This window comes from Felis catus, chromosome B2, assembly GCF_018350175.1.
Source record: "Felis catus isolate Fca126 chromosome B2, F.catus_Fca126_mat1.0, whole genome shotgun sequence".
Taxonomy (NCBI): Eukaryota; Metazoa; Chordata; class Mammalia; order Carnivora; family Felidae; genus Felis; species Felis catus.
In genome coordinates, this window is record NC_058372.1 from 136,567,178 (window position 1) to 136,589,754 (window position 22,577).

Sequence of the window (22,577 nt, forward strand, 5' to 3'; positions counted from 1 at the left end):
TGGCATCTTTTGCTAGTTATTATCATGTTTTAGCTCATTTGCCTTGAAATATAGCATGTGATAAAGGACACTAACATATAAAGCACGGAATTTGGCCAAACACCACGAGGTTTACATGTTGACAGGTGGGCAGAGGGAAGGCTGGGCATGAGAGAAATAAGCTTTGCTCTTAGAGAATTTGTGGTGCCTATTCTGGGAGCCTTCAGATCACTGCATTTGTTTGGAGTAGTCTTACAAGGAAAAGACCTTACACTTGGGAGGTCTTCGAAGAGTCAGAAACAAATGAGTCCCGGGAGATTTTTTTTTTAAAGATATTTTTAAAGTTTATTTATTTTGAGAGAGAGAGAGAGCACATGGAGCAAAGGGGGTGGAGAGGGAGGGAGGGAGGGAGGGAGGGAGGGAGGGAGAGAGAGAGAGAGAGAGAGAGAGAGAGAGAGAGAGAGAGAATGCCAAGCAGGCTCCACACTATTGGCACCATCAGCACAGAGCCTGATGCAGGGATCGAACTCACGAACTGTGAGATCGTGACCTGAGCCGAAATCAAGAGCTGGACGCTTAACTAACTGAGCCACCCAGGTGCCCCAGCCCTGAGAAATTTTTTAAAACAGATCTTTTGTCAATTCTTAATCAGCTACTTAATACTGTGCTTTGTTATAATGACAGGGGCATTGGTCTCAGTGTTCTTAAGGTTCTACATTCCAGCTATTCGGCTTTGTCTCTCCTTTCGTATATGCCACTCACTGGAAACGCTACCACCAGCAACATCTTAAATTGGAAGCTCACTCTCCAGGATATATAGTCTCTGTAGCTCCTGCTTCCACTATCCCTTCTTCCTACTGGACCTATTCTTTGTCTTTGATACTTAACACCTCCTATTCTTGATTACAAACAGTTTTCTGATTTTATTTTCCTCCTGGTCCATCTTAAGCCCCATAATCAGTCACTGCAAACTACCCTCTAGAATCTCTGTCCCCTCAACTTTTCTCCATCCTTAAAGAGTCAGTGTGCTTGCTTCAGTGCCTATCCACCATCTACTTATTTCCCTTTCAGCCCCAGGCTACTCAGCACTGCTAGAAAAGGCCAGGATACCATCTTGATCTGGCCCAAACCCATGCTTGTCTTCCTTGACCCAATATGTAGAGATTGTTCGGTACTTCTTCACATCTTCCTCCCTGGTTCTCTTCCATCTTCCGCACGGGTCCTCTCGTGTGTCTCCCGCAGACTTGTCTTCCTTTCAGGCAGTATTCCCCATCATGGTGTCTGCTCCTCTCTCTCTGCTCTCAGACAGTCTCCAGTGGCAGCCCCCAGAGCTGAATATCTAGACTCAGAGGTTTTTCTGAGCTTCATTCAGGTCTCTGAGATCTCTTAGGATGCCCTGTAGCCATCTCAGACTTCTGTCCCACATAGGGCTCCCTGTTCTTCATTCCCCGAACACCTAGTTTTCTTCCTCCTTCATGCCACGAATCCCAACTGTATCAAATTATTCCTTTTTTTCTTTTTCTTTTTAACTATCTGCCTCCTAAGTAGATTGTAAGTTCTTTTGAGGCAGGTACATTCCTATCTTGCTCCTCATTACATTCTCACCACCCGACATGGGCACATCATTGGTGCTCAATAAATTCATTGAATACAGGACAGTGTATACAGCAGACATGAACAAAGCATGGCCTATAGGCCAAATCCAGTCTGCTATTATTTTTGTAAATAAAGTTTTATTGGGACACAGTCATGCTCATTGGTTACATGTTGTCTGTGGCTGCTTTCACCATAAAGTGTTGAGTCAGTGTAAAAAAGACTGTATTGCCCATAAAGTCTAAATTATCTACCCTCTGGTCTTATAGAGAAAGCATTTGCTGACCACTGGTATAAACTATACTCCCAGAGCACAGAGGAAGAGTATATAACACAGTAGAGAATGGTAGACTGTCTCTTCCTGGAAGAGGAGATACCTATCTGAGCCTTGAAAGGTGAGAAAGAGCTATCCAAGAGCAGGAAGTGGAGGATGGGGATGATAATCCAAACATCACAAGCAAATGCTGTGGATCGTCTGTTCAGAAGTTTTGTGCAGTGAGAATTGCAAGGTAGGCAGTAAGGAACGGACTTGAGAAGACTGGACAAGGGCCAGAAATCCAAGGGCATGCTTAAGCCTTATCCAATCCCAGGGCCCTAACACCGTTTACGGTTTCCTCTCGTGTCCTCACATCTCCAGCCTCAATCTACCTTCCCACATTTTCTGCAAATAATATCACTTCCTATTTACTAAACAATTTGAAATGATACTATTTCTAACAGTAAATGCAGAATTTCTCCCTTTTCACACGCTTTCTTCTTTTATTCTTCAGTTAGAAAAAGGCATACCTTCTATGTTGATATCAAATCTGCACTCATTGATTTTTCCATGTCTCTCTCCTTCCCTCCCTCTCAGTCCCTCTCTGTAGTCCATCCCAGTCTACACCTTTTCCTGGTGACCTTCTAACTTTCAACATCGTGGCCTCTCCTGTTCTGCCACTTCTCTGACCACTCCTCCTTTTGACTGGTTCCACTTTGGTTCTATGACAGAGATGCTGTAGCTCTCCAGTTTCCTCCCTCTGCCTGTTTTTTCTCTCTGTCTGTCTGTCTCTCTGTTTCACTGTCAGTCTGTCTCTGTCTCTTTCTCTGCTTTTCTTAATAGGCTCACACCTTTTCCCAGTTTTAACCGTCTCTATTCAAATACCTCCAAAATCTGTTTCCAGACATTTTTCATGCTCTGTTTGGGGCAATGTAAATTAGTACAACTATTTTGGAAGGCATTTAGGCAATACTTATTAAAGTTTTACATGTTTTTACTCCTTGGCTCTGCTATTATATGTGTCAGAATTTTTCTGTACACTTTTGCAAGTGTGGAAAATATGTGTGCAAGCATGATAATTGCACATTGTTTGTTGTAGCCCCAAATGGAAAACAATATAAATGCCCATCAATAGGGGAACACTTAAATAAATATAAATAGAGTAAAAATACTACATATTCATTTAAAAGGTGAGGGGTGCCTGGGTTGCTCAGTCAGTTAAGCATTTGACTTCAGCTCAGGTCATGCTTTCATAGTTCATGAGTTCAAGGCCCTCATCAGGCTCTGTACTGACAACCTAGAGCCTGGAACCTGCTTCAGAATCTGTATCTCCCTCTCTCTCTGCCTCTCTCCTGATCACGCTCTCTCTCAAAAATAAATGATGTTTAAAAAAAATTTTCAAAGGTGAGCTGTATTTTGATGTGCCAATTTGAAAAGATGCCCACTGTAGGAAGTGGAAAAAACTAGTCCAACTTCGTACATTTAGTTCTGGCCTCTTTCTCAAGTTCTAGACAAACAGTTTCCTGGGTGTCATGTCTAGTAGATAGTCCTGTGAAATTTTAAATTCAATAATTTTTAAAGGAATTTTTTCTTCTACTGGCGTATGATAAATCCTCTAGTTTTCTTTATTTCTTCAATTTTTTTCTATTCCTTCCTCTTTCTTTCTTTCTTTCTTTCTTTCTTTCTTTCTTTCTTTCTTTCTTTCTTTCTGAGAGAAGGAGAGTGTGAATGTGTGGGGAAGCAGAAGGAGAGAGAGAGAGAGAATCGTAAGCAGGTTCCATACCCAGCATGGATGGAGCCCTACATGGGGCCTGATCACGAACTGTGAGATCATGACCTGAGCTGAAATCAAAAGTTGGAGGCCCAACCGACTGAGCCACCCAGGCCCTCCGACTTTTTCTATTTCTTCCATCATCTTTCCAGTCATCCTGGTATATAGTTTCAAAGGTGTTTTTAAATTCTTCCTTTCTTTGCCCAACTCTGTGGATCATTCACCAAGTCTGTTGATTGTTCCTTCACGGAAGACTTCCAAACTGTCCATTGTTTATCTTTGTAACCATGGTCACAGTCTTTTGCCTTCTCTTCCTTCCTCATGCCTGCAGTCTCTTTCCAGACTCCCCTCTCTCCCTCACTCTCCTCTGCACACTGACGCCAAATTAAATATACCAAAGCATCATGATCATGTCACTCACTGATAAGCCTTCCATGATCTTTTCTTATATATTATGTCCTAAGCCTTTTGTTAAGCGTACCACATGCTGACTAAGCTCTCTTTCTAAGTTTCTCTCCTTATAAACACCAAACTCTACCAGCTGGATTCCTCATGACTCTGCCATTACTCCCGCCTGTCAAATTTTATTGATTCCAGTTAATCTGCCTGCGATTTTCTTCCTCCTACTCAATCTATCCTTGGAGACCTACATCAAATGCCATAGACTCATTGACATCTTTCCTAATCATGTCAGTTGGAAGTGATTAGAATCTATAAAGCAAGGTGCCGTAGAATATATTTCTTATATCCCTTTGATCAGTCAGTAGCCATGTCTACAGAAGGTAAGTATATTTTTGTATTCTAAATGTGCTTGTGTGTCAGTGTGTCAAGAGTGTGCTGGGGCAGGAGTAGTCAGACTCCTGCATCTATTCTTTATCATGGGGTTCAGGCTAACAGTTGCCACAGATATCCCTAAAATTTCAGCTGTTCAACACACAAAAGTTTATTTCTTACTCAAGTCCAGTGTAGGCATCTTGATAGGTGATCTTCTCATTCAGAGACCAGAATCCTTCCAACTTTTTTTTTTCTTTTTTTTTCTTTTTTTTTTTTTTTCCAACTTTTGATTCTACTTGGGTCCTGGAGATGCTCTTCATTTGGGCAGTAGACTGAGGAGAAGGACTAGGAAGGGCACACCTGATTTTTCACTCTTTCATCACAGAAATGATGTACATGATTTCCACGCACTTTTCATTAGGCAGAATCCAGGCACATGGCCACTCTTAAGTACAAGGGAGGCTGGGAAATGTTGTCTAGGGGGAAATGCAGGAGAAAAGGAAATGCATTTTGGTGAATACATCAGTCAGTCTTTGTCAGTCTTCACTTCTGGTTAGCACATATCCATTTCTCCCACACGTAGAGGACACACTGCTCTTCCCCGAGGGAAATGGTTCAACGTTGTAGCTATCGCTGTACCCACCCTAAGTCCATCAGCTGAAAGATTTTTCAGTGATGTGCAGTCCACTCCATCAAGCATGGATGTGACTCCTAGTTTGGCAGCCTCACCCCACAAATACACTTAATATCCAGTGTTGGAGTAAGGGCAAAGTAACTGCAGTTAAAGCTCCCACTGAGAAAAAAGGGAAGGGGGAATAGTCAGTATCACTCTTTCATAGCAGTTGTGAAATCCTACTGGGCAGAATGAGGGAAGGCTTCTATGGGAAGGATCCTGAAAGTTCTTTGAGTCCCTAAATCTGTTCTCTAGGGAAAAGGAGCTTTCCATTGTTCTCCGTGTACTCTGACTTCACCTTCTAGGAGGTTCTTTCTTCCCACTATTCTTTTTGGCCATATGTGAAGTGAGGGGTGAAAAGCTTGTCCTTTGCGTGAGCCATCTGGTGCTCACAGCACTTCCTGCCAATGCACATTCTGTGCCCACCCCAGCCCTTTCCCCAAAAACTGTGCAAATGAAGAACATTTCAAGGACATGGACAGGGCAGAACTAGAGGTCAGAAGGATCTTGGGTCCCTGCAAGGGAAAGTCACCTACCAAGGAAGATGGCACCAAGGGAGCAAACGTTTCTTATGGCACTGCCTCATTTCTGGTACTATTTCTTTATTGATCCACACGGGCAAACCTGCTGGATCAAACAGCTACCACATCCCAATGGAGTACTTATTTCTCGTTCAACTTACGTCCAATGTGGGTGAGTCTATCTATATGCTCATTCAGGCACACAGCTTATGTAATCGGTTCAAAGTCACATAATTGGTAAACAGATGCACCAGGATTTGAACCCTGGCAGTCAGACACCAAAGTCTTAACCACCCTCATCTCAAGTAATAAGCTGTGAGATACAGCCATTCACATTTTGCATCTTTCAAGATATATTGCTTATAATTTTCTGTCTCCAGCATTTTGTTCCACATACCAAAGAGTTGTGTATGTAAACCTCTTGATCATACAAATATTTATGGAGTCATGGCATTTCAGAGCATATGCTGAGAGATTTTGTGGCATCAAAGATATAGAAACTCTTTAAATGCAACAAAACCTACTACTATTGATTTTTTTTTATATATGAAATTTATTGACAAATTGGTTTCCATACAACACCCAGTGCTCATCCCAAAAGGTGCCCTCCTCAATACCCATCACCCACCCTCTCCTCCCTCCCACCCCCCATCAACCCTCAGTTTGTTCTCAGTTTTTAACAGTCTCTTGTGCTTTGGCTCTCTCCCACTCTAAACTCTTTTTTTTTTTTTTCCTTCCCCTCCCCCATGGGTTCCTGTTAAGTTTCTCAGGATCCACATAAGAGTGAAACCATATGGTATCTGTCTTTCTCTGTATGGCTTATTTCACTTAGCATCACACTCTCCAGTTCCATCCACGTTGCTACAAAAGGCCATATTTCATTTTTTCTCATTGCCACGTAGAATTCCATTGTGTATATAAACCACAATTTCTTTATCCATTCATCAGTTGATGGACATTTAGGCTCTTTCCATAATTTGGCTATTGTTGAGAGTGCTGCTATGAACATTGGGGTACAAGTGGCCCTATGCATCAGTACTCCTGTATCCCTTGGATAAATTCCTAGCAGTGCTATTGCTGGGTCATAGGGTAGGTCTATTTTTAATTTTCTGAGGAACCTCCACACTGCTTTCCAGAGCGGCTGCACCAATTTGCATTCCCACCAACAGTGCGAGAGGGTTCCCGTTTCTCCACATCCTCTCCAGCATCTATAGTCTCCTGATTTGTTCATTTTGGCCACTCTGACTGGCGTGAGGTGATACCTGAGTGTGGTTTTGATTTGTATTTCCCTGATAAGGAGCGACGCTGAACATCTTTTCATGTGCCTGTTGGCCATCCGGATGTCTTCTTTAGAGAAGTGTCTATTCATGTTTTCTGCCCATTTCTTCACTGGGTTATTTGTTTTTCGGGTGTGGAGTTTGGTGAGCTCTTTATAGATTTTGGATACTAGCCCTTTGTCCGATATGTCATTTGCGAATATCTTTTCCCATTCCGTTGGTTGCCTTTTAGTTTTGTTGGTTGTTTCCTTTGCTGTGCAGAAGCTTTTTATCTTCATAAGGTCCCAGTAATTCACTTTTGCGTTTAATTCCCTTGCCTTTGGGGATGTGTCGAGTACGAGATTGCTACGGCTGAGGTCAGAGAGGTCTTTTCCTGCTTTCTCCTCTAAGGTTTTGATGGTTTCCTGTCTCACATTTAGGTCCTTTATCCATTTTGAGTTTATTTTTGTGAATGGTGTGAGAAAGTGGTCTAGTTTCAACCTTCTGCATGTTGCTGTCCAGTTCTTCCAGCACCATTTGTTAAAGAGGCTGTCTTTTTTCCATTGGATGTTCTTTCCTGCTTTGTCAAAGATGAGTTGGCCATACGTTTGTGGGTCTAGTTCTGGGGTTTCTATTCTATTCCATTGGTCTATGTGTCTGTTTTTTGTGCCAATACCATGCTGTCTTGATGATGACAGCTTTGTAGTAGAGGCTAAAGTCTGGGATTGTGATGCCTCCTGCTTTGGTCTTCTTCTTCAAAATTCCTTTGGCTATTCGGGGCCTTTTGTGGTTCCATATGAATTTTAGGATTGCTTGTTCTAGTTTCGAGAAGAATGCTCGTGCAATTTTGATTGGGATTGCATTGAATGTGTAGATAGCTTTGGGTAGTATTGACATTTTGACAATATTTATTTTTCCAATCCATGAGCAGGGAATGTCTTTCCATTTCTTTAAATCTTCTTCAATTTCCTTCATAAGCTTTCTATAGTTTTCAGCATACAGATCCTTTACATCTTTGGTTAGATTTATTCCTAGGTATTTTATGCTTCTTGGTGCAATTGTGAATGGGATCAGTTTCTTTATTTGTCTTTCTGTTGCTTCATTGTTAGTGTATAAGAATGCAACTGATTTCTGTACATTGATTTTGTATCCTGCAACTTTGCTGAATTCCTGTATCAGTTCTAGCAGACTTTTGGTGGAGTCTATCGGATTTTCCATGTATAATATCATGTCATCTGCAAAAAGCGAAAGCTTGACTTCATCTTTGCCAATTTTGATGCCTTTGATTTCCTTTTGTTGTCTGATTGCTGATGCTAGAACTTCCAGCACTATGTTGAACAACAGCAGTGAGAGTGGGCATCCCTGTCGTGTTCCTGATCTCAGGGAAAAAGCTCTCAGTTTTTCCCCGTTGAGGATGATGTTAGCTGTGGGCTTTTCATAAATGGCTTTTATGATCTTTAAGTATGTTCCTTCTATCCCGACTTTCTCAAGGGTTTTTATTAAGAAAGGGTGCTGGATTTTGTCAAAGGCCTTTTCTGCATCGATTAACAGGATCATATGGTTCTTCTCTTTTTTTTTGTTAATGTGATGTATCACGTTGATTGATTTGCGAATGTTGAACCAGCCCTGCATCCCAGGAATGAATCCCACTTGATCATGGTGAATAATTCTTTTTATATGCCATTGAATTCGATTTGCTAGTATCTTATTGAGAATTTTTGCATCCATATTCATCAGGGATATTGGCCTGTAGTTCTCTTTTTTTACTGGGTCTCTGTCTGGTTTAGGAATCAAAGTAATACTGGCTTCATAGAATGAGCCTGGAAGTTTTCCTTCCCTTTCTATTTCTTGGAATAGCTTGAGAAGGATAGGTATTATCTCTGCTTTAAACGTCTGGTAGAACTCTCCTGGGAAGCCATCTGGTCCTGGACTCTTATTTGTTGGGAGATTTTTGACAACCGATTCAATTTCTTCGCTGGTTATGGGTCTGTTCAAGCTTTCTATTTCCTCCTGATTGAGTTTTGGAAGCGTGTGGGTGTTCAGGAATTTGTCCATTTCTTCCAGGTTGTCCAATTTGTTGGCATATAATTTTTCATAGTATTCCCTGATAATTGTTTGTATCTCTGAGGGATTGGTTGTAATAATTCCATTTTCATTCATGATTTTATCTATTTGGGTCATCTCCCTTTTCTTTTTGAGAAGCCTGGCTAGAGGTTTGTCAATTTTGTTTATTTTTTTCAAAAAACCAACTCTTGGTTTCATTGATCTGCTCTACAGTTTTTTTAGATTCTATATTGTTTATTTCTGCTCTGATCCTTATTATTTCTCTTCTTCTGCTTGGTTTAGGCTGCCTTTGCTGTTCTGCTTCTAGTTCCTTTAGGTGTGCTGTTAGATTTTGTATTTGGGATTTTTCTTGTTTCTTGAGATAGGCCTGGATTGCAATGTATTTTCCTCTCAGGACTGCCTTCGCTGCGTCCCAAACCGTTTGGATTGTTGTATTTTCATTTTCGTTTGTTTCCATATATTTTTTAATTTCTTCTCTAATTGCCTGGTTGACCCACTCATTCGTTAGTAGGGTGTTCTTTAACCTCCATGCTTTTGGAGGTTTTCCAGACTTTTTCCTGTGGTTGATTTCAAGCTTCATAGCATTGTGGTCTGAAAGTATGCATGGTATAATTTCAATTCTTGTAAACTTATGAAGGGCTGTTTTGTGACCCAGTATATGATCTATCTTGGAGAATGTTCCATGTGCACTCGAGAAGAAAGTATATTCTGTTGCTTTGGGATGTAGAGTTCTAAATATATCTGTCAAGTCCATCTGATCCAATGTCTCATTCAGGGCCCTTGTTTCATAATTGACCGTGTGTCTAGGTGATCTATCCATTACTGTAAGTGGGGTGTTAAAGTCCCCTGAAATTACCACATTCTTATCAATAAGGTTGCTTATGTTTATAAGTAATTGTTTTATATATTTGGGGGCTCCGGTATTCGGCGCATAGACATTTATAATTGTTAGCTCTTCCTGATGGATAGACCCTGTAACTATTATATGATGTCCTTCTTCATCTCTTGTTACAGCCTTTAATTTAAAGTCTAGTTTGTCTGATATAAGTATGGCTACTCCAGCTTTCTTTTGGCTTCCAGTCGCATGATAAATAGTTCTCCATCCCCTCACTCTCAATCTAAAGGTGTCCTCAGGTCTAAAATGAGTCTCTTGTAGACAGCAAATAGATGGGTCTTGGTTTTTTATCCATTCTGATACCCTATGTCTTTTGGTTGGCGCATTTAATCCATTTACATTCAGTGTTATTATAGAAAGATACGGGTTTAGAGTCATTGTGATGTCTGTATGTTTTATTCTTGTAGTGATGTCTCTGGGACTTTGTCTCACAGGGTCCCCCTTAGGATCTCTTGTAGGGCTGGTTTAGTGGTGACAAATTCCTTCAGTTTTTGTTTGTTTGGGAAGACCTTTATCTCTCCTTCTATTCTAAATGACAGACTTGCTGGATAAAGGATTCTCGGCTGCATATTTTTTCTGTCTAGCACCCTGAAAATCTCGTGCCAATTCTTTCTGGCCTGCCAAGTTTCAAAAGAGAGATCAGTCACGAGTCTTATAGGTCTCCCTTTATATGTGAGGGCACGTTTACCCCTTGCTGCTTTCAGAATTTTCTCTTTATCCTTGTATTTTGCCAGTTTCACTATGATATGTCGTGCAGAAGATCGATTCAAGTTACGTCTGAAGGGAGTTCTCTGTGCCTCTTGGATTTCAATGCCTTTTTCCTTCCCCAGTTTAGGGAAGTTCTCGGCTATTATTTCTTCAAGTACCCCTTCAGCACCTTTCCCTCTCTCTTCCTCCTCTGGGATACCAATTATGCGTATATTATTTCTTTTTAGTGTATCACTTAGTTCTCTAATTTTCCCCTCATACTCCTGGATTTTTTTATCTCTCTTTTTCTCAGCTTCCTCTTTTTCCGTAACTTTATCTTCTAGTTCACCTATTCTCTCCTCTGCCTCTTCAAGCCGAGCTGTGGTGGTTTCCATTTTGTTATGCATTTCGTTTAAAGCGTTTTTCAGCTCCTCGTGACTGTTCCTTAGTCCCTTGATCTCTGTAGCAAGAGATTCTCTGCTGTCCTGTATACTGTTTTCAAGCCCAGCGATTAATTTTATGACTATTATTCTGAATTCACTTTCTGTTATATTATTTAAATCCTTTTTGATCAGCTCATTAGCTGTTGTTATTTCCTGGAGATTCTTCTGAGGGGAATTCTTCCGCTTGGTCATTTTGGATAGTCCCTGGCGTGGTGAGGACCTGCAGGGCACTTCCCCTGTTCTGTGGTGTATAACTGGAGGTGGTGGGCGGGGCCGCAGTCAGACCTGATGTCTGCCCCCAGCCCACCGCTGGGGCCACAGTCAGACTGGTGTGTGCCTTCTCTTCCCCTCTTCTAGGGGCGGGATTCACTGTGGGGTGGTGTGGCCCGTCTGGGCTACTTGCACACTGCCAGGCTTGTGATGCTGGGGATCTGGCGTATTAGCTGGGGTGGGTAGGCAAGGTGCACGGGGGTAGGAGGGGCAGGCTTAGCTCGCTTCTCCTTAGGTGATCCTCTTCAGGAGGGGCCCTGTGGCAGCGGGAGGGAGTCAGATCCGCTGCCGGAGGTTTGGCTCCGCAGAAGCGCAGAGTTGGGTGTTTGCGCGGAGCGAGGAAGTTCCCTGGCAGGAACTGGTTCCCTTTGGGATTTTGGCTGGGGGATGGGCGGGGGAGATGGCGCTGGCGAGCGCCTTTGTTCCCCACCAAACTGAGCTCTGTCGTCAGGGGGCTCAGCAGCTCTCCCTCCCTTTGTCCTCCAGCCTTCCCGCTTTCCGAGCAGAGCTGTTAACTTATGACCTCCCAGAGGCTAAGTCGCGCTTGGTGTCGGAACACAGTCCCCCCCAGCCCCTCCGCTTTTGCCAGCCAGACTCCTCTGCTTGGCAGGCGAGCCGCCCCTCCGCCCCGGCTCCCTCCCGCCAGTCCGTGGAGCGCGCACCCCCTCGCCGCCCTTCCTACCCTCTTCCGTGGGCCTCTCGTCTGCGTTTGGCTCCGGCGACTCCGTTCTGCTAATCCTCTGGCGGTTTTCTGGGTTATTTAGGCAGGTGTAGGTGGAATCTAAGTGATCAGCAGGACGCGCGGTGAGCCCAGCGTCCTCCTAAGCCGCCATCTTGCAAACCTCTCCCCTTTTTTTAGTTTTTTTTTGTTTTTTTTTAATCTGCATTCTTAGAGACTGAGGAGAAGGAAGAGAAGTATCAGCTCATGTATAGAATGTCCCACAGATCACAGTAATGACTCTCCCAGCTGCCCAGCCGCCGAACCTGCCGCTCGCTGGCTGCCTCTCCAGGCGGGGAGGCCCCGTCTCGGGATCCCAGCGTCGCAGTCGTTCCCTTCATGGGCTTTCAGGCTTCACGTGAGCGTTTCGGTTTCCAGGCTGGGTGTGGAAACCGTCGGCCGGCGTCCGGGCTGACTTCAAAACCAGGACGGCCTCAGGCCTGGGTCCTACGTCAGACGGGCCCCCAGCTCAGAGCTGGTCCCACTTCAGCCCCGGTCCTGCCTCCGACTGGGTCCCACCTCAGACTGATTCCCACCTCAGACCCTACTATTGATTTTCAACGGCACCTTAATTTGTAATCTTTTTCTACTCATATTGCACTTTGCAGGACAACTTAATTAAATGTCTTATGTTGACCTCCCTGTTTTCTTTTTCCATCAGTGTCTTCTCATACAAAGGGAGGCTATGAGGTAACTACATTTTGTAAGATTTGTTTATTGTTTTTAATATTTTCAAGTATAATTTATTGTCAATCTAGCTAACATATAGTGTATACACTGTGCTCTTGGCTTTGGGAATAGATTCCCATGATTCATCGCTTATGTACAACACCCAGTGCTCATCCCAACAAGTGCCCTCCTCAATGCCCATTGCCTATTTCCCCCTCCCCCCATCAACCCTCAGTTTGTTCTCTGTATTTAAGCGTCTCTTAAGGCTTTCCTCACTCTCTTTGAAACTATTTTTTCCCCTTCCCTTCTCCCATGGTCTTCTGTTAAGTTTCTCAAATTTTACATATGAGTGAAAACATATGATATCTTTCTCAAACTGACTTATTTCACTTAGCATAATACCCTTCAGTTCCCTCCACGTTGTTGCAAATGGCAAGATTTTATTCTTTCTCACTGCCAACTAGTATTCCATTGTATATATACCTTTATACCACATCTTTATCCATTCATCAGTTGATGGACGTTTGGACTCTTTCCATAATTTGGCTATTGTTGAGAGTGCTGCTATAAACATTGGGGTACATGTGCCCCTATGAGTCAGTACACCTGTATCATTTGGATGAATTCCTAGTAGTGTTATTGCTGGGTCATAGGGTAATTCTATTTTTAATTTTTTGAGGAACCTTCACACTGTTTTCCAGAGTGGCTGCACCAGTTTGCATTCCCACCAACAGTACAAGAGGGTTCCCGTTTCTCCACATCCTCACCAACGTCTGTTGTTTCCCGAGTTGTTCGTTTTAGCCACTCTGACCAGTGTGAGGTGGTATCTCATGGTGGGTTTGATTTGTATTTCCCTGATGAGGAGCGACATTGAGCATCTTTTCATGTGCTTGTTGGCCATCTGGATGTCTTCTCTGGAAAATTTTCTATTCATGTCTTCTGCCCATTTCTTCACTGGATTATTTGTTTCTCAGGTGTTGAGTTTGGTAAGTTCTTTATAGATTTTGGATACTAACCTTTTGTCTGATATACAAGTGCAGGTTTGATCTGCCTACATGCATTAGGATTCTTTGTTTTGCATGTGGAAATAGGCTTTCATTTCTATAAAGGATAAACTTCCGGGACATACCGTAAGCAAATGTTCTTTCAAGTTCCTTCTCCCACTACTTAAGTGCAGATGGACCACATCTAAAGACGGTAAAGCACAGAACAAGGTTTCCCCACGAGGGGATTCTGAGGTGCTCTGAACAGGGATTGATGTAATGGGTGGAGGAGTTCATTGTCACAGCTGTCACATCTCACAGTGGGGGTCAAGGGTTGGTCTGCTTGGTAAACTGCTGCTGATTTATGACTGATGTTGTGTTTCCTTTAAAAATAAATGTTGGTCCTTACCCTATGTGTTTCTCTGTCTCACGAGCAGCTCATGGATTTAGCCTAATTTTCTCTTATTGTGGCAACTTTACCTCCAGATTCTTATAATCACCCATTTCTGGTGCTATTGATTCATCTGCCCCCTCTGAAATTGAGTTAAATGCTCTAGTCTGATTGGCTCCTTAAGGTTGGTAGAGAGTATTTCAGCAGGACTTGGAAAATGGAACCCTGACCCCAGCACGTAATGACTTCAGTGGACAATAAAGTGTTCCTTTGTGTTCGGCAGACAACAGGTGTCTGTCTAACCTTTAAAGTCCACATAGGTTTGTACCTGATCTGAAAGGGACACATCATCAGCTCACTAGCTCACATCACCAGCCTTTTCACCTGTGCCAGCAATGCTCATGGAGATTCATGCATGCCACACAACCAGGCAGTTATCTCCAAGAGGACAGCGTTCTAGTGATATACCAGAAACATCTTCAGGGCCATCAAAGCACATATTTTTAATTTATTACACAAAGAGCAGAATCGCTGAAGTGTTTCAAACAAGCGAGTTTTTCCCATTGAAAGGACAGTGAGTTTATTCTTATAGAGGCATCAGCTTCGAGTTCTTCAAGACTCTTACAGCACTGCTTAGAAAATTGCAGCTTCACTGGATTGCATATCCCCCCAGGAGCCCTCAAAGTTAAGAAGCACTTTTGTTTGCGTGGAAGGTCAGCCCCAGGGTCTTCTTATCATAATGTTTCAATGCTTTATACTTAATGTCTGCTCCCTCCACATCCTCTATAGGAACACACACACACACACTCTCACACGCACGCACACACACACACACACACACGCACACACAGAACGAGAAAGGAATTGACAGCTGTGGGTCTGTGTCCTTGTTGGGGCTCCGGCTATGGTTCCTATGGTATGTGCAGAGCAAGCAGTGGACCTGGGCAGGTGAGAACTGCTGGTTAGAATTGACAGGATATCCGGTAAGAAGAGGCTGAGAGGGGTCCACTCTGGCCGGAGGGGATAAGAACGAGCATCGTGCGGGGAAAATGTGGGAGACTGTTGAGAAGGGACCAGAAGAAAGAGAACTGCTGGGGCTCCACTTTCTCAGTTTCTGCACTGAACTTTTGCTCACAGCAGGTGAGCACAGGCTCCCTCCCACACTGAGAGTTCCTCCCCTGCCGGCGTGCAGTCTGTTAAGTAAACAGAGACTTTATACTGAGAAAGGAACATTTCTCTATTTTGGCTGTGAGTTGTTATTTTTAAAGCTTCATCCTCCGAACATTTTCCCCTATCCTTGTTTATTTTTTCACTAGAAAGAAAATGTGCTGCTTATAAAAAAAAAATTTTTTTTTGACTACAGGACAAGAAAAACTCCCTTCTAGTGTGCTGTCCCTCCTTAAGGCCAAGTCACCCTTTGGTTGTGACCACTATCTCATCCCCCTGTTTAGCAACACAGAGATTCCCCTCTGCTTCGGTAGAGCTTCCACAAAGCCGGATATGGCAGTAAAACCAACATGCACTGTGGTAATTGTTTTCTGGATACTTGAGTCAAAAAGGCCAACCTCTCCCTTAACATCTGTGGCTGTATTTATCTGCATATATGATCGTAATAGTTAAATATAGCTGCTACGATGTACCACATACCATGATATACACTTTACATAAGACCCCACTTACCTTTATTGGAGAAGACTATGGCCATTTCTTCAGTATTGGTGGGGTTAAACTTGGGGGGGCGGCTGCCATTAGTCATAAGACTTTCTTTCTCTACCTTTTCTGGGGGAATGTATTCCATGGTCTTTCACCTTGTCTGTCTTGTCCCTTGTCCCTGTCCCTGGGACACCTTTATGAACAAGGTCCATGTCTTTCTTCTCTGTACCCAAATGTCTAACACAAGGCCTGGTGTATAATGGGCCCTCGGTAAATCTTTTTGAATGAATTAAAGTAGAGCAAGAAAGAAAGACAAAGAAAATACAGTTGGAATTCTTCCTTCTGGTGGTGGGTAGTATGGTTTGACTTAACAGTTTTGAGTCCCAAATCCCTCATTTGGACAATGGCAAAAATAATAATCTTAGAGGGCAGTTGTAAAAAGTAAATGAATTTATTGAAAGTGCCTAGCATATTTCAACTCATATATAAAGAGATGGTTTGTCACATAAATGGTGTTAAAACTAACTAGTTGCCTGGGACAAATACTAAGCTGAGTCTTTGTCTCATGTCTTACACAAAGTAAATCCTAAGCAATTCACAGCTCTGTGAATATAATAAAATCAGTTGAGTTGTATACTTTATTTTTTTTAATGTTTATTAATTTATTTTTGAGAGAGCAAGAGCACAAGTGGGGTAGGGATAGAGAGAGAAAGGGAGACTGAATCCAAAGTCAGCTGGACCAGGCTCTGAGCTGCCAACGCAGAGCCCAACGTCGACCTCCAACTCATGCACTGTGAGATCACGACCTGAGCCAAGGTTGGATGCTTAATTGTGCCACCGAGGTGCACCTTCACATGAGTGAATGATATGACATGTGACTATATTTAAGTATGGTTGTTGCAAAAAATAAATCCCAGATGATGAAAGACTTAAACATAAAAACATGGAGCTGTACTAGAAGGAAACATAAGATAATTTTTTATATGTTATTGGAAGGGAAGTGACATTTTCAAGCAAGACCTACTTTTCTAAACAAGGTTGGTAAGTCAATTATGTAATAATTAAATATTTTGCAGAAGAAAACACCAGAAAAAATAAAACAAAAGAAAAACATGACACACCATTAGAAAAGGATTGAACATACACAGAACAAAAGGCTAATTACTATAATATATAAAGGGCACATAAGAATCGATGTGAAAATGACGAAAAACCTAACAGAAAAATATCAGGAAAGGATAAGAGCAGACCTCCCAGAAAAAGGAGTTTAAACTGATATATTCTTCTAGCAAAAGCCTGTTGGTACACACTTTTTGGAAGCAATGTTTGAACTATTTATCAATATTATAAATGCATGAGTCCTCTGATCTAGCAATTCTACTTCTAGAAATTTTTCTATAGCTATTTGTACCTGTGTCTGAAGACAAACATAAGAATAGTTTTTGCATGAAATGTTTGTAACAGCAAAATACTTGAAGTCAAATGAAATGTCAGCCAACAAAGAAGTGGTAAAAAAAAAAAAGCGCTTTGTTCAGTGAAAACCATATACTGTTAAAAAAAATTTTTTTTAACGTTATTTATTTTTGAGACAGAGAGACAGAGCATGAACGGGGGAGGGTCAGAGAGAGGGAGACACAGAATCTGAAACAGGCTCCAGGCTCTGAGCCGTCAGCACAAGCCCGACGCGGGGCTTGAACTCACGGACCACGAGATCATGACCTGAGCCGAAGTCGGCCGCTTAACCGGCTGAGCCACCCAGGCGCCCAAAACATATACTGTTAAAAACAGTTATGCAGCTGTTAAAAACAGTTGATGAAGAACTCCAAACACGTTAATAAAAAATAGAACGAGGTGGTGGACAATGTGCTTACTGTTCATGTTTTATATTATTATTTTTTCACAAATATATGTTTACATATGCATAGGATACTTTATTTTATTTTTTCGTATGTTTATTTTGAGAGAAAGAGAAAGAGAGTGCTCACAAGCAGGGGGGAGAGAGAGAGAGAGAGAGAGAGAGAGAGAGAGAGAGAGAGAATCCCAAGCAGGCTCTGTGCTGTCAGCACAGAACCTGAAGTGGGGCTTGATCTCATGAACCATGAGATCGTGACCTGAGCCGAAATCAAGATTTGGACGCTTAACTCACTGAGCCACCCAGGTGCCCCAGCGTAGGATATTTTAAATTCTTCTTGTCCTCCTCAAAGACAACATGCCCCAAATCCAGCTTGTGAACAAAAACATGCACAGATTCCTGTCATATGTACGATCTCATTTAATTTCTGCATCAACTGTATAAAAAAGATACTAATACTTTCTTTTTTAAATATTACACATTACAAACCTCCAGGTTTGCTCAATTAATAGTTGCAACTACTAATGTTAAACCCTCCATGCCAAGGCTCTGTTGTACAGGGAAAAAGCCTAAATTTCTTATAATGTAGGACATCCTTGGTCACCTGACCTTTTCCTGCTTCCCCAGATTAATCTCTTAGCTCTTTCATACCTCTAGCACACTGGTCTGTGTTCCTTCACTCTGCTCGTCCTTTACATGTTTAAGAGTTCCAGTGATGTTTCACACTCCTGTTGAGGAAAGCCTACATTTCTTAAACTATCAACTCAAATGCCACCTACTAGGCTAATCCTTACCTGGCAACATAAATGGTTCTCATCCAGCCACAGTTCCCAGCTATACTTTCTCCTGTATTTCAAAAGCACTTTATACAAGCTGTTAGACCCGACTATATTATTTTAAGGTTATGAGCATATTGAGAGCAGAGGCCCTCCTTTTATTCCCATAACTAGCACAATGCCTATAATACAGTAGCAAATCAATAAACACTTAGAAAAATCATTTACCCGAATCTTAGTCATTTTTGATTACCCATAAGTTGAAGAAATATTTTTTAATTCTTTTTAAGTTCCAATTAGTCAGCAGAGTGTTACATTAGTTTCAGGTATATGATATAGTGATTCAACACTTGTGTACATCACCCAGTGCTCATCGTGACAGTGCACTCCTAAATCCCCATCACCTATTTTACCCGTCCCCCTCACCCGCCTCCCCTCTGGAAACCATCTGTTCACTATGGTTATGAGTCTGTTTCTTGGTTTGTCTCTTTTTTTCCCTTTGCTTATTTGTTTTGTTTCTGAAATTCCACGTGTGTGTGAAATCACATGGTACTTGTCTTTCTCTGACTGACTTATTTCACTCAGCATTATACTGAGAGAATGTCAGTATAATTCATGTGACTTCACGCGTGTTGCTGCAAATGGCTAGATTCCATTCTTTTTCATGGCTGAATAATATTCCATTGTTTATATGTACCATTTCTTTATCCATTCATCAACTGATGGACGCTTGGGCTGCTTCTGTATCTTGGCTACTGTAAGTAATGCTGCTATAAAAATAGGGGTGCAAATAGCCCTTTGAATTAGTGCTTTTGAATTCTTTGGGTAAATGCCCAAAAGTGTAATTGTTAGATCTCAGGGCAGGCCTATTTTTAACTTACTGAGGAACCCCCATACTGCTCCCACAGAGGCTGCACCAGTTTGCAGTCCCATCAACAGTGCATGAGTGTTCCTTTTTCTATACATCCTCACCAACATCTATTGTTTCCTGTGTTGTTTGTTTTAGCTATGCTGATGGGTGTGAGGTGATATCTTGTAGTTTTGATTTGCATTTCTGTGAGGATGAGTGATGTTTATTTAGTATCTTCTCAGGTCTGTAGGTCATCTGTATGTCTTTGGAGAAATGTCTGTTCATGTCTTCTACCCATTTTTTAATTGTATTCGTTTTTTGGTTGTTGAATTTTGTAAGTTCTTTATATTTATTGGATGTGTCATTTGCAAATATCTTCGCCCATTCAGCAGGTTGTCCTTTAGTTCTGCTGATTGTTTCCTTTGCTGCGCAGAAGCTTTTTATCTTGATGTAGTCCCAGTAGTTTATTTTTGCTTTTGTTTCCCTTGCCTCAGGGGACCTATCTAGAAAACCAGTTGCTATGGCCGACGTCAGAAAAGTTACTGCCTGTGTTCTCTTTGAAGAACTCCATATTTAACATGGCATATTTTGGAATTGAACAGTATGTCTCTTCTAAGAATTTGAAATGAAATGTTTTTTTGTTGGTTTTGCCTTCTAGAATTCAAATGAATGTTCATGCTCCATGAAGAGAAGGGGCTGCAGTTTTTTGTGACAGATTTGGAGCCAGTAGATTTTTTTGAATGTGAACCTTATCATGGATCTGAAAGTTTATCTGTGCTTTAATACTTTTTTTTTTCTTTTTATTTTCTGTGTCTTCATAGGAACCAGGGAAAATGTGTAGAGGGGATGGTGGAGATCTTTGACATGTTGCTGGCTACGTCATCTCGATTTCGCATGATGAATCTCCAGGGAGAGGAGTTCGTGTGTCTCAAATCCATCATTTTGCTTAATTCTGGTTAGTTGATAACATGGGGGAATTTAATGCTGGGTTACTGGAAGAAAGATTTACTTGTATTTTCCGCCAGATACAGGCTGCCTGTTACTGAGGCATAATATAATTTGAAAGAAACAACTGATGCACATTTAAAATAACCTGTTGTCATTGTAGACCACTTAGGGAGGTGGAGCCTGTCCTGGTCAAATCCGATGAATGAAGAACAAAAATTGGACGTTGAATCAAATGGACTTTTCGTTGAAATGTTTGCATCCTTTTACAGATAGTGGGGATGTTTTTATTTTATTATTTCTATTCATATTTTAGGGTGGGTGTTTTTATTAAAATGGAACTGGTGTATAGATACATCTGTTGATAGCTATATGTGTCAGAAAAGAAGTGGACCAAGTGACCAATATCAGTAAGGATCCAAGAAGGAAAGAGGCTTATTTGGGATTGACCGTGTTTCTGGTCAAAACTGATTAGGTGACAAATATAACTGGCTCAGAGATAGAAACACCTGCTCCTAAAACTGAGGCATGTGGAGTATGGTAAGGTGGTCCAGCTGAAAAGCAGTTCTCATTTGGTCTGTTGGTGTCCAAGTCAACTGTGTCCTCCCACTGATTCATTTGAGAAAACTTAGCTGAGAGCAGCATCTGGGTAGGGGATGTCTGGTTTGTTTTGTTTTTGTTCGCAGTAAGGTTGGCTGTTGTGTAAAGATATTCTCCAGGTCACCCAGATGGAAAGTATGGCTTAGCACCCTGTTCCTTCTGGCCCTCAGTATTTGGATTTAAGCACTAGATATCCAGTCTGTAGGACCCAAAGCTCAACAATTGGGTGTCAGCCGCACAGTTTTAGCCTGGACCTTTACCCCTATCCCTGGTTCTGTTGATGCCTCTGACCTCATTCTCACATAGAAACCATAGCTATTTTTAATCCCTAGGCCTGATTTGGATCCAGATGCAGTCTCCAATTTCCCAATAGCTGAACAGCAGTTTGTATCGATCACATATGTAGATGTTTTGTGTCTTCCTGATGAACGCTAACCCCTTTGCACCTCCCCTAGCCATTTTCCACTCCCCTTCCCCACCAGTGCTAGTCACCTGTATCCCTGTGTCGCTTAATGGTTACCACAGTAATCATTCCCACTTATCAACCGGTGAATGGAAATCTGTACTACTCCACGAGGCAAGGACTGAATTACAGAATGAAGTTACATGAACAATGATGTGATCCACACTAAGGAAGTGATTACCACTCCATTCAAGTTTCTGGTTCCACTCACATGCATTGTGCTTTTCATTTGAGTCATTTGTCCAGCGCATCGAAGGGGTCAGATCCCACAATGTCTCTTTATTGGACGACAGTTCTGGGAGCAGTGCCACTCGTCTGCACAGCGCCAGGTCTTGAACCTGCTCCTTCTTCAGTGGAGGGCTGGCACACACTGACGCTTCCGTGTGGGCAATCTGGAAACTTCAGGGGAAACAGGCCTATCAAGGCCTGGGACTTCCCCCGTCCCACCCCCCTCCACACTTTTACCAGGAAATAATACTCCAGACAGGAAGTGAAAATTAGCCAGAGTTCTATAACCAACACAAGTAAATGCTCTGATCTTAGTACCCAAAAATATTTCCTTCAAATCTGTGTAGCCTCTTCCTACATTACCATTCTGTATCGTTCTATGACAGGTTTTTTTTTTTTTAATGTTATATATATATATATAAAAAAGGCAAGACTTTTGCTATGAAAATGTTGGATTCATAGACCCAGGTGTTTTAAATCCCAGAGGAAAAAACTCGTCAGCCCTCACAAGAAAGTCTTTTGTTAAAGACTGGCCCCAGAATCTCAAACCATATTTCCCACCGCAGGATTGGCCCCTCCACCTGACTCTCCTCCCACTGGGTAAACTTTCCTACTCCATCCTGGTTCTTCTACTTATTTCTCAGGATCTTCTGTGAGCTTCCTTGCACTGATGGGTTGGAATACTATTTTGGAAACACAAAGCACTATATTTTGACAGGGTTTACAGCTGTCTTTCTCTTGAGACATCGGGGCGGCAACACGTCTTTTCTATCGAGGACGGCACTGCTGGCTCATGAGCAGTAACAAAACAGAAGCTGTCTCCCAACCTGTAAAAAAGGGAAACCACTCTTTTTACTCCTGAAGTGAGCTATGTTTAGAAAAGCAGTTTCTGCAGCTGAGCACAGCTCCAAGTGTCTCATATTGTTCCTGAAAAACAGAATCAAAGAGGATACGACTTTAGCACAATGATAGGGTACTGGGAGATTTTTCAGAGTGAAAAAAGCAGTCAGTCGTATGAGGGTTACCACAGTCCTAACAATCTTAGTCCACATTTGGAGGTATGGAGCTTTTGAAAAACTGAACCAATTCATGACTCCGATGCAGGGCAGTTCTTCACTTGTCATGAGATAAAGAACAAAGTGACATTCGTTCCAGGAATCTCTTGACAGAAGCTGGACAGGATTCAGGAAACCTGAGTGGGAAGATGGGAAACAAGACCTCAGTGTGTGGGGGGAACCCGGGTTCTGTGTTGAGGCCCTGTCACCAA

General features: G+C 42.1%; 1 protein-coding gene across 1 annotated transcript in view; it reads left to right on the forward strand.

Moving 5' to 3' along the window:
• ESR1 (estrogen receptor 1) overlaps positions 1-22,577 on the forward strand; it is a 276,181-nt gene that overhangs the window by 220,665 nt on the left and 32,939 nt on the right. Inside the window, 1 exon segment of the mRNA NM_001024231.1 lies at positions 19,896-20,029. Within this exon segment, the coding sequence (NP_001019402.1) occupies positions 19,896-20,029 (134 nt within the window).